This window comes from Salmo salar, chromosome 13, assembly GCF_965601325.2.
Source record: "Salmo salar chromosome 13, fSalSal1, whole genome shotgun sequence".
Classification (NCBI taxonomy): Eukaryota; Metazoa; Chordata; class Actinopteri; order Salmoniformes; family Salmonidae; genus Salmo; species Salmo salar.
Genome location: NC_138303.1, coordinates 86,388,654 through 86,403,266, shown reverse-complemented (window position 1 = coordinate 86,403,266; position 14,613 = coordinate 86,388,654). Strand labels below are relative to the sequence as shown.

Sequence of the window (14,613 nt, the reverse complement as noted above, 5' to 3'; positions counted from 1 at the left end):
GTCAACTCTGATCATTCTCCTTAAAAAAGAAATCTATGTATTTTTTTCATAAAAAAGGTTTTCTCACTGAAGCAGAATCCAACTATTTATATTGTTTAGTTTCACAGTCATCACCAAAGCGACTGCTGTGTTTTTAGGCTAAAAGGTTGTAGTGATTTATTATGATGTACTGTGTAAAATGTTCACCATTAAACTGAATCATTAACTTGCAGAAACCCTCTTTTACCACCAGCTCAGAAGAACTGTGTATGTGAAAGGACTGTTTACTATCTTCTCCCTGACTCAGGTCTCATACACACATTGGTGTGCTCTGGGACCACACACAGTTTCACAGGTTAGTTGGCCATGTTCACACAAACTGTTTTGCTTCTCTCCTCTAGCTGTGCATTTTCATTGGACCAATTCAGTTTAGGACATTAAACCATGTTGTGACTAAACCCTGCAGATTCAATAGCTATGTGTGTCTAAGGTTTACTAGTTCAGTAGCCCAAGGTCTGGTGGCTAAAGAGATATCCTTGTTGCCAGGGGTAACGAGTCCAGTCTGGTGCCCTTGGATGGAGAACAACTGACAATAAAGACACAACGCACACCTGGCACCTATAAACAGAATGGCCTAGAGGCTAATATGACACTGATACAACATTACCCAATACCTTTCATTGGAATGACCTTTGGGGTCAGACAGTTACTTCCTTCTAATGCTGACTCCTCTCAGTGATGTCATCTGTGTTGTCAATGTTTAACCTCGATGGCCTCTCAAGCTATGGCATGCCCTGCTTTCGCTGTCAATGTAATGATGTCATGTACCACTGGCATGGGTGTGTTTATATGCGAGGGGGTGTATGTTCTTTAGAGCCAAGAGGAAAATGTAAAAAAAAAAAATTAAAAAAAGGATGAGGAATTTAACTGAACACCCAACAAAGCAAAACAAATCAGCATTACTGGCACTTTGGCTGACGCGCTTGCATTCTAGTTCCTCTCATTCACTCATGCCCTCACATACTTATCTTACTGTACTTATCTCATGGAACAAAAGTGATTCCATGGCTCCCAGACATTTTATTTGATCTTTTATTAAAAAAAATACATAATGAATAACAAAAAACAGAAAATTAATATAGAGGCAATAAATTCAACTTCCCTATAGCAGTGCCTCCTTCCTGACCCTCTCTAATTACTGAAAGCATCTCCCTCCCCTGGTCCCCTTAAACCATCGTACTCTCTACTTTCACCCTCCCTCTCTCCCTCCCCACAGAGCACACACTGGTTGAATCAACGTTCTTTCCACGTCATTTCAGTGAAATTACATTGAACCAACATGGAATAGACGTTGAATTGACGTCTGCGCCCAGTGGGTCCCTCCTTATGTTTTCTAGACAAAGTGGTAGAGGGAGATATTTGGAGAATTCCTATAGCTGACCAAACCAAGCCCTTTGGCAGTGGTCCCTCATTCTCTCTGTCCTGCTCCCAAATAAGGAGGTACACTTACAGGGGGATAAAGAGAGAAAGAAAAAAGGGTGTGTCATAGAATGAAATAAGACTAGAAGCTCATAGAAAAACCGAGAGGAAAAAAGCCCATATCCTTTTAAGGCTGTGGTTTCTTCCCTCCCCTTCTTTTCTTTCCTCTCCTCCCCTCTCTCTCTCACTTGCTTTTTCTCTTGCGGTGAAGTAATTTCAGAGAGCGTGTTTGTTCTTTTTAAGCTGGCACTCCCTGAGAGCAGACTCTGTACTCTGTTGTAAAGGGGAAGAGAGGAACACTTTCACACCAGCTCACAGAAACACAGGTCCGAAGCCACCTGAACTCATCTCAACAACTACAGCTGCTCCCAACTAAACACTGTAAGTACATGCCTGGCTACTACTATCAGGCTCTACCTGTTATTCATACTGTTGAATTTCCAGGGCCAAGTTTTTCAAAAGTTGTCTATCTGGATTTCGACTATCGTTTAGGATGAAATGTATAGAAATATAATTAATATAATGGACAAATCATTGCCTTGAATGGGGACTCTCGTTCTATTTATTTCTTTGCATTTAATCATATCCAATAGTCGATCCGAATAGATACTTTCTGAAAAACTGGGCCCTGGTGTGTCAGACAGTGTCAAAATGGTGTCTAGTAGTTTCTCTGGCATGCCTGGTAAGTTGCTACTGAGAGTGTTCTATTGTTTTGGAAAGTCTCTTTTAGGATAACATGGATGAGAGTGCGGGCGAAAAGGGTGTAGACAAACTGACACGGGGGAAAACCTGACCTAATCTATTTTATATTCAGTCTCTTAATTACACACACACACACACACACACACACACACACACACACACACACACACACACACACACACACACACACACACACACACACACACACACACACACACACACACACACACACACACACACACACACACACTCAGTCACTGCATGGCATGTAACTAATTTATTAATTTCATGAAATGTTAAGAAGCCTCAGTGAATGACGCTGTGGCTTTTAGGTTTTCCTAAAAGTCTCTCTGTAAGGCTCTGTTCTCTCTTCTCTGCCCAGAGAGGCTCTATCAGATGGATCCTGTTCACTATCAGATCCTGCTTCTTATCAAGTCCTGCTCTCAGCACTCTCTCACACAAAAACTGGATACACCCCTGTTTAAAACAGCTAGCTCCATGCAAGGCAAATTCATTAAGTAATATAGGGGTACTTTCTTTACCATGATGTATGTGCTGTATCTTTGAGATGGAGATAGAGGTATCTCAACATGCAGTCAGAGAGTGTTGTGTAATGCAGGGTGCCTCCTCATTCCCTGTCCATCCTCTGGTATCAGTCTTCAGCACAGCTATGGTGTCAAACTGTGTACATGTGAGGGATTATGTGAACTATGCTGGTATGGCCAGGGGTCAATATATAACAGTGGATGTTTCAGTGGACGCCCTGATAACTCTGACATCACATTTACATGGACAAGTTGCTTTCGGAACACTGCATGATGGATCTTTTGTGAAGTAACCCCAGTAGCTTTCACACTCTCTGTTTTACATCTCTGTAATAATGTAATCTGTAACAGTAAAAATGTAGTCATGTATTAGTGAGGACACAAAGCACATATTGGGTAATAGGAAGTCAAGACGGCTTTACAGGCTGATTTAGGGAGATCTGGTCTGGACCTGTAGCAGCAGGCCTGATCCTCAGAAGAGCAGCTGTCAGGAGCCAACAGGTCTATCCTGCCCCACTCCTTCCCCTCCATGCACATCATGCAAGTTCACTCCTATACATATCAGGGTTTTTGGATATGCCAATAATTTGACATTTAAAAAACATACGGATGTGCTAGCTAAGAAACTGAGATTTAAAGTAGGCTTATTTTATAGAAATAGATAACGCCTCTTCCTAAACAGTAGGAAGCAGATTGTACAGTCAACTTTCCTACCAGTTCCTGACTATGGTGACACCATTTACCAGAATGCAGCAGCCACTACTCTTAAACCTTTGGATATCGTCTACCAAAGCGCCCTTTGCTTTATCACAGGTGACAGTTTTAATACGCATCACTGCCTCCTGTATCAGACAGTTGGCTGGTCCTCATTGATGTACCGTAGACCCCTTCATCACTCCCTTTCTGTTTACAAAGCTCTACTACACAAGCTTCCGACCTTCCTAACTTCACTGTTAATACAAAAATATGACATACCAAACCCGTTCACAGGGATGGTTAACTGCCTCTAGGGCAGTTTAGGACTTTAATGTTGAATGAAATTTAAGGAGAATTGCAACTGTTCGGATTGAATGAAAATAATTGTATTTGTGGTATTTGAAGCTGAAGTGTTGATTCTGTAACTTGTAGTTTATTTTATTTGTATTCCTCAGGGCACCATTGTAAATGAGACCCTGGCATCAATGGGTTCCCCTGAATAAATACAAGTTTAATAAAACATTTAAATACAATAGTAGACTATGCTTATCCCCCTCCTCTCCTTCCTCTGTTCCATTCCTGGGGAAAAGGGCAGTAAACAGATCTATAAACTCTCAATCACACATGGATTTATTCAGGTTCTGTGACGCAGCACACAGACAGGTTTAACCCAAGGCTTTTCACGGTTTATCGAGCCTGTTAGACACTTGATATAAGGCTAGAGTGAGGTTTGGAAAGGTTAGTGTAATATATGTAGTGATCTTATGGCCCCTGTCCCTTGCTGACCCATAACAGTCCTCATGAGCCAATCAAGAGCCTCCGTGTTCAGATAAGGCCTGATCCAGCCAGTGATGTGCTCTGTACTGAGGGGGGGATCCTCTCTGTGCATGCTAACACAGTGCTTGGAGGCAGATCCTCAAATTGTAAAACAGCCCTTTAGATTGGTTAGAGCAAAATCAGGTATTTATGATGGTATTTACAAGGGTTGTTGTTACAAACTGTTTCTGGTTGTGACATAGGGGGAGTGGGGTAAGTTGAACCATTTTTTGACATTCAGCATCACTCCTTCATGGGAAATATAGTATTTTTTCGAACCAAGGTATCCACATATATTTCAGGATGTTGTATAGCCCTGGAAATAATGAGAATTCATGTAAACATTACAATCTTGAAAACATAGCTTGTCCCTAAAAACTGGTCACTTGGCACAACTTACACCAGGTATGGGGTAAGTTGAACCGCAGGACAGGGTAAGTTAAGTTGAACCGCAGGACTGGGTAAGTAATGCCGCTTACAAATTTCTGTACTGAATGAAATATTATCGCTACCTTTTTAAAACCATGTATATCTTTATTTCCCAAAGACAATTCAACACAATCCCAATCACTTTTTTGTCTGTTTATCATTTTAAGCATATTTTAACACATGCTTAACACCTAACAAACACTTCGTACTTTTTAAAACACTTTTCAAATAGGCTAGGCCCTGTTGTTACCTCATATCACAGCGATAATGCCTTGCATTGCACCTGCGAAGAAAACTTAGATTTGCTCAAATTGCCATTGGCTTAACCATTGTTCAACTTACCCCACTGCCATTGTATAGCCAAACAGTTTGACTTTATTAACCCATACAGCTACAAGGATGCACATTCATTCTAGGTTTAGTACCTCATATTGAACCTTATAGAGACCCCAACTGATATATTGAACAATCTTAAAAGTATCTACTTTGGTTTAGATACAAGCATCATGAAACCTTTTAACATAATAAATTCATTTGACTTGAAAATCTGTTTTTTTGGACCTAACTTGCTTTTTCCAAGTGGTTTCTTAGTTCACAGACTCCATAAAATGATGATCTCTTCCTAAATATTTGGTCAAATGATTAATTTTATGTTTGATTTCCTAGAAACAAGAGTGGCTCATTTTACCTCTTTGGCTCAACTTACCCCACTCTCCCCTACAATAACTTGGCTGGCAGATAGAGAACAACAGGTCCCTCCTCCACATTCCATATAACATATGTAGTAAGAACTGTAGCCTGCTCTGCTCTGGGTGAGGAGAGATACTGACATGGAACTATGAGGTATTACAGTAGCTCTAATAGCTCTGGTCTAGGAGTCATTAACTACTGGATGACAGCTGATGTATTAGGTTTAGGAAGTAAAGCTTTCTCTGTGTTAGAGCTGAACAACATAAACAAGTGCTAACAACTGACACAAACATAGCAGTGCACGCAACCATGCATATTGAGAAACATTGACAAAAACCCTCTGAGAAAGAATTTAAATACGTGTTGCCCGGCCAAAACACAATGGATCGCACAAATACTATGCAAGCATGGCAAATCTGAATCTCCATCTTGGATTCTATTCTAGACACAATCTATCTGTGTGTGTGTGTGTGTGTGTGTGTGTGTGTGTGTGTGTGTGTGTGTGTGTGTGTGTGTGTGTGTGTGTGTGTGTGTGTGTGTGTGTGTGTGTGTGTGTGTGTGTGTGTGTGTGTGTGTGTGTGTGTGTGTGTGTGTGTGTCGCACGCGCAAGGTTGGGCAGTAACTGATTACATATAATCTGATGCCATTTTTTTTCAATGTAATCAGTTACGTAACGTTACCAGCAAAATTATTGTAATCCGATACGAGACGTTTGAAAAACTCGATCATTATTACTTCTTGGATTACTTTTCGATTCAGAAAGGATGTTTGTGAAAAAATACATTGAGACCTTTCTATTTTCTCAATGACATTCAAAGCTTTTTTTAAATGTTTTCCTTTATTTAACTAGGCAAGTCAGCTAAGAACAAATTCTTATTTACAGTGACGACCTACCAAAAGGCAAAAGGCCTCCTGCGGGGATGGGGGGCTGGGATTAAAAATTAAAAATAAATACAATGTAAATATAGGACAAAACACACATCACAACAAGAGAGACAACACTACATAAAGAGAGACCTAAGACAACAACATAGCAAGGCAGCAACACATGACAACACAGCATGGTAGCAACATAACAACAACATGGTAGCAACACAACATGGTAGCAGCATAAAACATGGTACAAACATTATTGGGCACAGACAACAGCACAAAGGGCAAGAAGGTAGAGACAACAATATATCACACAAAGCAGCCACAACCGTCAGTAAGAGTGTCCATGATTGAGTCTTTGAATGAAGAGATGGAGATAAAACTGTCCAGTTTGAGTGTTTTTTGCAGCTCGTTCCGGTCGCTAGCTGCAGTGAACTGAAAAGAGGAGCAACTCAGGGATATATGTACTTTGGGGACCTTTAACAGAATGTGACTGTTGTATGTAGAGAATGAGGGCTGCAGTAGATACCTCAGATAGGGGGGAGTGAGGCCTAAGAGGGTTTTATAAATAAGCATCAACCAGTGGGTCTTGTACAAAGATGACCAGTTTACAGAGGAGTATAGAGTGCAGTGATGTGTCCTATAAGGAGCATTGGTGGCAAATCTGATGGCTGAATGGTAAAGAACATCTAGCCACTCGAGAGCACACTAACCTGCCAATCTATAAATTATGTCTCCGTAATCTAGCATGGATAGGATGGTCATCTGAATCAGGGTTAGTTTGGCAGCTGGGGTGAAAGAGGAGTGATTACGATAGAGAAAACCAAGTCTAGATTTAACTTTAGCCTGCAGCTTTGATATGTGCTGAGAGAAGGACAGTGCACCGTCTAGCCATACTCCCAAGTACTTGTATGAGGTGACTACCTCAAGCTCTAAACCCTCAGAGGTAGTAATCACACCTGTGGGAGGAGGGGCATTCTTCTTACCAAACCACATTACCTTTGTTTTGGAGGTGTTCAGAACAAGGTTAAGGGTAGAGAAAGCTTGTTGGACACTAAGAAAGCTTTGCTGTAGAGTAGTTAACACAAAATTTGGGGAGGGGCCAGCTGAGTATAAGAGTGTATCATCTGCATATAAATGGATGAGAGAGCTTCCTACTGCCTGAGCTATGTTGTTAATGTAAATTGAGAAGAGCGTGGGGCCTAGGATTGAGCCTTGGGGTACTCCCTTGGTGACAGGCAGTGGCTAAGACAGCAGATTTTCTGACTTTATACACTGCACTCTTTGAGAGAGGTAGTTAGCAAACCAGCCCAAAGACCCCTTAGAGACACCAATACTCCTTAGCCGGCCCACAAGAATGGAATGGTCTACAGTATCGAAAGCTTTGGCCAAGTCATTAAAAATAGCAGCAGAATATTGCTTAGAATCAAGGGCAATGGTGACATCATTGAAGACCTTTAAGGTTGCAGTGACACATTCATAACCTAAGCGGAAACCAGATTGCATACCCGAGAGAATACTATAGACATCAAGAAAGCCAGACAGTTGGTTATTGACAAGTTTTTCCAACACTTTTGATAAACAGGGCAAAATAGAAATAGGCCTATAACCGTTAGGATCAGCTTAATCTCCCCTTTTAAATAAAGGACGAACCATGGCTGCCTTCCAAGCAATGGGAACCTCCCCAGAAAGGAGAGACAGGCTTGGCAATGATAGGGGCAGCAACCTTAAAGAAGAAAGGGTCTAAACCATCTCACCCAGATAGTTTTTTGGGGTCAAGTTTAAGGAACTCCTTTCGCACCTTGGACTCAGTGACTGCCTGCAGGGAGAACCTTTGTAGCGGGACCGGGGAAAACGAGGGAGAAGCATCGGGATAGTCACATTAGAAGGGGTGGGAGATGAGGAAATGTTGGACAGGCAAGGAGGCCTGGCTAAGTCAAATAGGAATCCTGACTTAATGAAGTGGTGATTAAAGAGCTCAGCCATGTGCTTCATGTCAGTAACAACCACATGGTCTTTAACCGTTTTCTAGAATGTCTTGGGGTTAGACCCACAGAGAGAGATCTGCTCCTTAAAGTAACAAACTTTGGCCTTCTGGATAGCCTGAGTGCACTTATTTCTCATTTACCTGAACGATAGCCAGTCAGCCTGAGTATCCGTGTGCCGAGCCTTTCGTCAAATGCAATTCCTGAGGTTGACTAACTCTGCAAGGTCATGGTCGAACCAGGGGCTGAACCTGTTTTTAATTCAAACTTTCTTTATGGGGGTGTGTTTGTTAACAATACCACTGAAAATATCAAAAAAGAAGGTCCAAGCATCTTCCTTTTTGTCTTCTTCTAATGCCTCTTAAGGGGAAAGTAACTGGAAGTAATCAGATTACGTTTCTGAGTTTTGGTAATCCAAAAATTACATTACTGATTACAACACAGACATTGACGCATGCACACAAGCAGTGCCTCCACCTCATTTCCAAACACATTACTATTGCAATAGCATGAATCAATGTGGATTTTTAACTGATACCTGAATGTAGACTTTTGAGTCACGTGTAAAGAGGAGAGGAGCATCTTGCTGTTAATTCTAGCTCCTACTGATAATATTTTATCTTACTCACCATGCAGCAACATGGTATTTGGTATTTTATTAGGATCCCCATTAGCCATTGCAAAATCAGCAGCTACTCTTCCTGGGGTCCATACAAAACATAAAACATAATACAGAATGACATAATACAGAACATCAATAGACAAGAACAGCTCAAGGACAGAACTACATCAATTTTTTTAAAGGTACAAGTAGATATCAATGCATACACACAAACTATCTAGGTGAAATAGGGGAGAGGCGTTGTGCCGCGAGGTGTTGCTTTATCTGTTTTTTTAAACTGGGTTTGCTGTTTATTTGAGCAATATGAGATGGAAGGAAGTTCCATGCAATAAGGGCTCTATATAATACTGCAAATTTTCTTGAATTTGTTCTGGATTTGGGGACTGTGAAAAGACCCCTGGTGGCATGTCTGTTGGGATAAGTGTGTGTGTCAGAGCTGTGTGTAAGTTGACTATGCAAACAATTTGGGATTTTCAACACAGGGTTTCTTATAAAAAGTACAAGTGATGCAGTCAGTCTCTCCTCAACTCTTAGCCAAGAGAGACTGGCATGCAAAGTATTTATGTCAGCCCTCTGATTACATTAAGAGCAAAATGTGCCGCTCTGTTCTACGTCAGTTGCGGCTTAACTAGGTCTTTCCTTGCAGCACTGGACCACACGACTGGACAACAATCAAGATTAGACAAAACTAGAGCCTGCAGAACTTACTTTTTGGAGTGTGGTGTCAAAACAGCAGAACATCTCTTTATTACGGCCAGACCTCTCCCCATCTTTACAACCATTGAATCTATATGTTTTGACCATGACAGTTTACAATCTAAGGTAATGCCAAGTAATTTAGTCTCCTCAACTTGTTCAACAACCACACCATTCACTACCAGATTCAGCTGAGGTCTAGAACTTGAGGAATCATTTGTGCCAAATACAATACTCTTAGTTTTAGAGATATACATGACCAGTTTATTACTGGCCACCCATTCCAAAACAGACTGCAACTCTTTGTTAAGGGTTTCAGTGACTTCATTAGCTGTGGTTGCTGATGCGTATTTGGTTGAATCATCAGCATACACATGCTTTGTTTAATGCCAGTGGCAGGTCATTGGTCAAAATAGAAAAGAGTAGAGGGCCCAGAGAGCTGCCCTGCGGTACACCACACTTTACATGTTTGACATTAGAGAAGCTTCCATGAAAGAAAACCCTCTGAGTTCTATCAAATTGCCATTTCGTGGATTCAGAACTGAGGTTGAAAAACCATAACACGTTTTTTCAACAACCGGTTATGGTCAATAATATCAAAGGCTGCACTGAAATTTAACAGTACAGCTCCCACAATCTTATTATACATTTTTTTCAACCAATCATCAGTCATTTGTGTCAGTGCGGTACATGTTGAGTGCCTTCTGAGTAATGTCCTGTTAGGGGGAAATATTCACTATGCCACACTTTGACTCATACAGTAAGATCATAAGGTAATTTTGGATGTATACATTTATCCCAACAATCTCATCTAGCTAGCATAATTCCCTGTGCATTTACTTACATTGCATATTATACATTGGGCTATAGGGTTTTCCACTTGCAGGGGACTTTGATGGGCTGTAATACACAGTAGAGTGTGAGCAGGTCTATGAAAGTTTACTCTAACAGCTACCTCAGTGAGAGAGGAAGGACGTGACAGAGGAGAGCCAGCTGAGAGGACTAAGCCAAACAGGATGTAGACAGCAGAGTGTGGCTGGGGAGGAGGACAGGAAGCAGCTAGAAGTCAATGAGAGCAGCAGGCTCACAGAGAGATGGCATCAACCTTTGACCCCCAGCTCTGAGAGGTTCTGTGATAGTTCGCAGCACAGGTGTTGAGACTTTTTGATTATACTGTCCAAGAATTGGGTCTAAATCTGAAGTCTCTATCTGGTGGTCCATTTGTCCATTTGCATGCTCTGATCTACATACTCAGTTGTCATACTCGAGCAAAAGTAAAGATACCTTAATAGAAAATGACTCAAGTAAAAGTGAATCTCACACAGTAAAATACTACTTGAGTAAAAGTCTAAAAGTATTTGGTTTTAAATATACAAAAGTACAAAAGTAAAAGTATAAATCATTTCAAATTTCTCATATTATGCAAACCAAACAGTTTAACGGATAGCCGTTATGGGGCACACTCCAACACTCAGACATAATTTATAAACAAAGCATTTGTGTTTAGTGAGTCCGCCAGATCAGAGCCAGTAGCAATGACCAGTGATGTTCTCTTGAAGTGTGTGAATTGGACCATTTTCCTGTCAAAATGTAACAAGTACTTTTGGGTGTCAGAGAAAATGTATGGAGTAAAAAGTACTTTATTTTCTTTAGGAATGTTTTATTTATTTAACCATTATTTAACTAGGCAAGTCAGTTAAGAACAAATTCTTATTTACAATGACGGCCTACCCTGGGCCAAACCCTATCCCGGACATGTAGTGAAGTAAAAGTTGACAAAAATATAAATATTAAAGTAAAATATAGATACCGCAAAAGACTACTTAAGTAGTACTTAAAGTATTTTTACTTAAGTACTTTACACCACTGCCCCCGGCATAGTATTCTTCAAGTTGGGAGGCATTTAGGCTCTCTGTTATAAGTTCTGAACCCCGAACTCAAGATCAGATCAGAGTTCAGATCTATATCATAGGACTGCAGTCACATTTGCGGACCTACTGTACTTGTGTTGACGCATTGCCAGTTTGGAGGGCTTGGACAGGCCAGGAACATGAATGTGAGCACTGTTCCGTCTATTAAGTGGGTCTGTTGAGCCAAGACAAAACGAGAAAGAGTTAAGCTGCCACTGTTACACATATAGACAACCTATCACAGTATTCATGGGATTTTCTATGTGAGGATGTGGCTCCTCACCTACAGACATTCTGGTTCATCATATTAACTCAAAGTATCGATTTATTTGTGTTTTGTATATTTAATAACTCAATCAGCCCAATTCTGATATTTTTTTCCACAAGGCTGCGTTTACACAGGCAGCCCAATTTTGACCAATCACATCAGATCTTTTTCAGAGCTGATCTAATTTGAGCCCAATAAGTGAAAAACATCAGAATTGAGCTGCCTGTGTAAATACAGCCTAACTGGTCTTTTGACCAATCACATCAGATCATTTCAAATCAGATCTTTTTAGAGCTGATCTGATTGGTCAAAAGACCAATTAGTGGAAGAAATATCAGAATCCACATTGTGGTTGATAGTGAGGCATGAAACAGGTCTGTGTGATGAGTGTTTAGTGGAGGAAATGGTGGAGCATGTGTTGATATTTTGTGAGCTGTATGATGGAGATAGGGAGTGATTGTGTAAAAAGGTTAGAGAAGCTGGACGGGGTTGGGATGGAGAAGTGGGGGGAGGTAAATGGTGTCTAGGGCTCTATTTTAGTTTCTTAAACGAACAGGAGTAATGAAGAGAATTTCATGTGCGTAGGCTGTGACTGGCCTCACACTCCAGTATAGCAGGTGGCGGTGAATGCACCTTAAAAGTTGGATGCGATCCGCCTAACCCAACTCCAAAGAAAAAAAGATCAGAATTGAGCTGCCTGTGTAAACGCAGCCCAACGGGTCTAAATTTGCTTATACATAATCTCAAACCTCTACAGTAAATTGTGTTTATGTGGGGCATATTCATTACGTCAATTCTGTTGCAAAACGTTTCTTAAACAGAAGCAAATTGAACTAAACTGGGCGGGACCTACCTGAATTTGTCCATTAGAAACTCTTGGACTAATGATTACACCTGTGTTTAATTATTTCTTTGTTTCTCTTAGCCAAACTGTCATTATGTGGCTAATTGACAGCTGATTTTTAACCCTGGTAATTAGGTTGCCTGCCATTTTAAATAGGTGTGCCCAAAGATTTGTCACTAGGATGTCTTTTAACCTAGGTGAGCCACAGTTTTAAGCTGCCAATGTAGTTATGGATAAAATAAATATGCCTTTGAATTGTTTTTTAATATTTGTTTTTAAAGCCTTAAGCTTTAAGACAGCTCTTTCACTGTTTTCTATACTTTGGTTAGCTTCTATGTAACTTAAGTGTATAGATGGTCAATACAATATGCAACAGAACAAACCAATGTTTGCTTGCCTTATCTGAAACGATATCTCTCTCTCCCTGTAGGAACAGCAATGGCAAACAAAGGTCCCTCCTACGGTCTGAGCCGTGAGGTACAGAGTAAGATTGATAAAAAGTATGACCAGGATTTGGAAGAGAGGTTGACTGAGTGGATCATTGCCCAGTGTGACGCTGGAGTGGGCCAACCCGAGGCAGGCAAGACCGGCTGGCAGAACTGGCTCAAGGACGGATGTGTGAGTGCCTGTCCTCATGTCTGTGTGAATGGGAGACAAATTCTAAGACACACACAGTCAACATTGTAAAGTACGGGCATTAAACAGTGACTTTGGTTTTATGTATGGCTTTCTGAATGCAACTAAAGTATGTTTTATATATATGTGTGTGTGTGTGTGTGTGTGTGTATGCTCCATTTCTCACACCTCTCCCTCTTCAGGTGCTGTGTGAACTGATCAACAGCCTGTCCAGTGGGAACAAGCCCATCAGGAAGATCCAGAGCTCAGGCATGGCCTTCAAACAGATGGAGCAGATCTCCCAGTTCCTCAATGCGGCTGAGAAGTACGGCATCACCAAGACTGACATGTTCCAGACAGTTGACCTCTGGGAAGGTACGTCCAGCCAGCTGCGATCAGCTGTACACACACACCCACACAGATTACATGTCATACACATCACTTCTATTCTCAGCTCAACTAGCATGCTATACAGATGGATATGTTTAAAAATGCTAGGGTGACTAAGCAACAATGTCTAGTCATGATGGCTACATTCACTTATGCTATACAGTAGCTGCACTTATTAAACATGTCTGATGTGCAGTACTGTGTATTAATTATCTGTAGGGAAAGACCTGGCTGCTGTCCAGAGGACCCTGATGGCCCTGGGAAGTCTGGCTGTCACCAGGGACGATGGGACTTACCGCGGCGACCCCAACTGGTTCCATAAGTAAGTCGGCGCCTCTGTCCTTTTCTCTGTAGAAACAGGACTGTCGTTACGGCGCTCTTAGTTCTCTGCATATTCCCGTTTAGCTAATAAAGGGTAACATTTGATTAAAATATGTAGTGATGGACATGACTTTGTCTGTGCAGGAAGTCGGTGGAGAACAAACGTGAGTTCTCAGAGGACCAGCTGAATGAGGGAAGGAGTGTCATCGGCCTGCAGATGGGCACCAACAAGGGGGCATCTCAGGCTGGCATGACTGGATACGGGAGACCTAGGCAGATCCTGAACAACAACCCCTAAAACATGACAACGCTCAGTCACCCTACACCTGAGTACGCTCCCTTTCTCAGCCAATCACTTAAGACTGAAACGTTATGTCTTAACTTGAACAAACAGGAGCAACCTTAACTTCAAGACCAAACTGGACCAAGGAGAACTAGTACTCAATGCACAGATGCACACAATCATGTTTTGTTAAAAATTTCGAACAATGGACACGGTTACATAGCAATGGGAAATGGTCCGTTTAGATACTGCTTAAACTGCACTCTGTTTGGTAATGTTAGAAAAAGATGTTGCTAGAATATGCTGCGTTAATGGGAAAGATGTTGCTAGAATATGCTGCGTTAATGGGAAAGATGTTGCTAGAATATGCTGCGTTAATGGGAAAGATGCAGTAAGATGTCCTTTTCAGAGCTCAGTATTTTTGTATATTGTATATTGATTATGAAATAAAGTTCAGTTTAATTTTAAAA

General features: G+C 41.2%; 1 protein-coding gene across 1 annotated transcript; it reads left to right on the top strand.

Moving 5' to 3' along the window:
- Nucleotides 1-1,542: 1,542 nt before the first annotated feature.
- LOC106567831 (transgelin-2) lies at nucleotides 1,543-14,613 on the top strand. The gene is made up of 5 exons (XM_014137600.3): nucleotides 1,543-1,839; nucleotides 12,965-13,152; nucleotides 13,353-13,524; nucleotides 13,759-13,861; nucleotides 14,005-14,613. Exons 2-5 carry the CDS (start codon nucleotides 12,973-12,975, stop codon nucleotides 14,156-14,158), a joined length of 609 nt encoding a protein of 202 aa, XP_013993075.1. The 5' UTR covers nucleotides 1,543-1,839; nucleotides 12,965-12,972; the 3' UTR covers nucleotides 14,159-14,613.

Excerpts from the sequence above, each read along its gene's own strand:
- LOC106567831 (XM_014137600.3), top strand. The coding sequence starts at position 12,973 with ATGGCAAACAAAGGTCCCTCCTACGGTCTGAGCCGTGAGGTACAGAGT. Across the intron at positions 13,153-13,352 it reads ACTGGCTCAAGGACGGATGT|GTGCTGTGTGAACTGATCAA; the intron begins GTGAGTGCCTGT and ends CTCCCTCTTCAG. Across the intron at positions 13,525-13,758 it reads GACAGTTGACCTCTGGGAAG|GGAAAGACCTGGCTGCTGTC; the intron begins GTACGTCCAGCC and ends AATTATCTGTAG.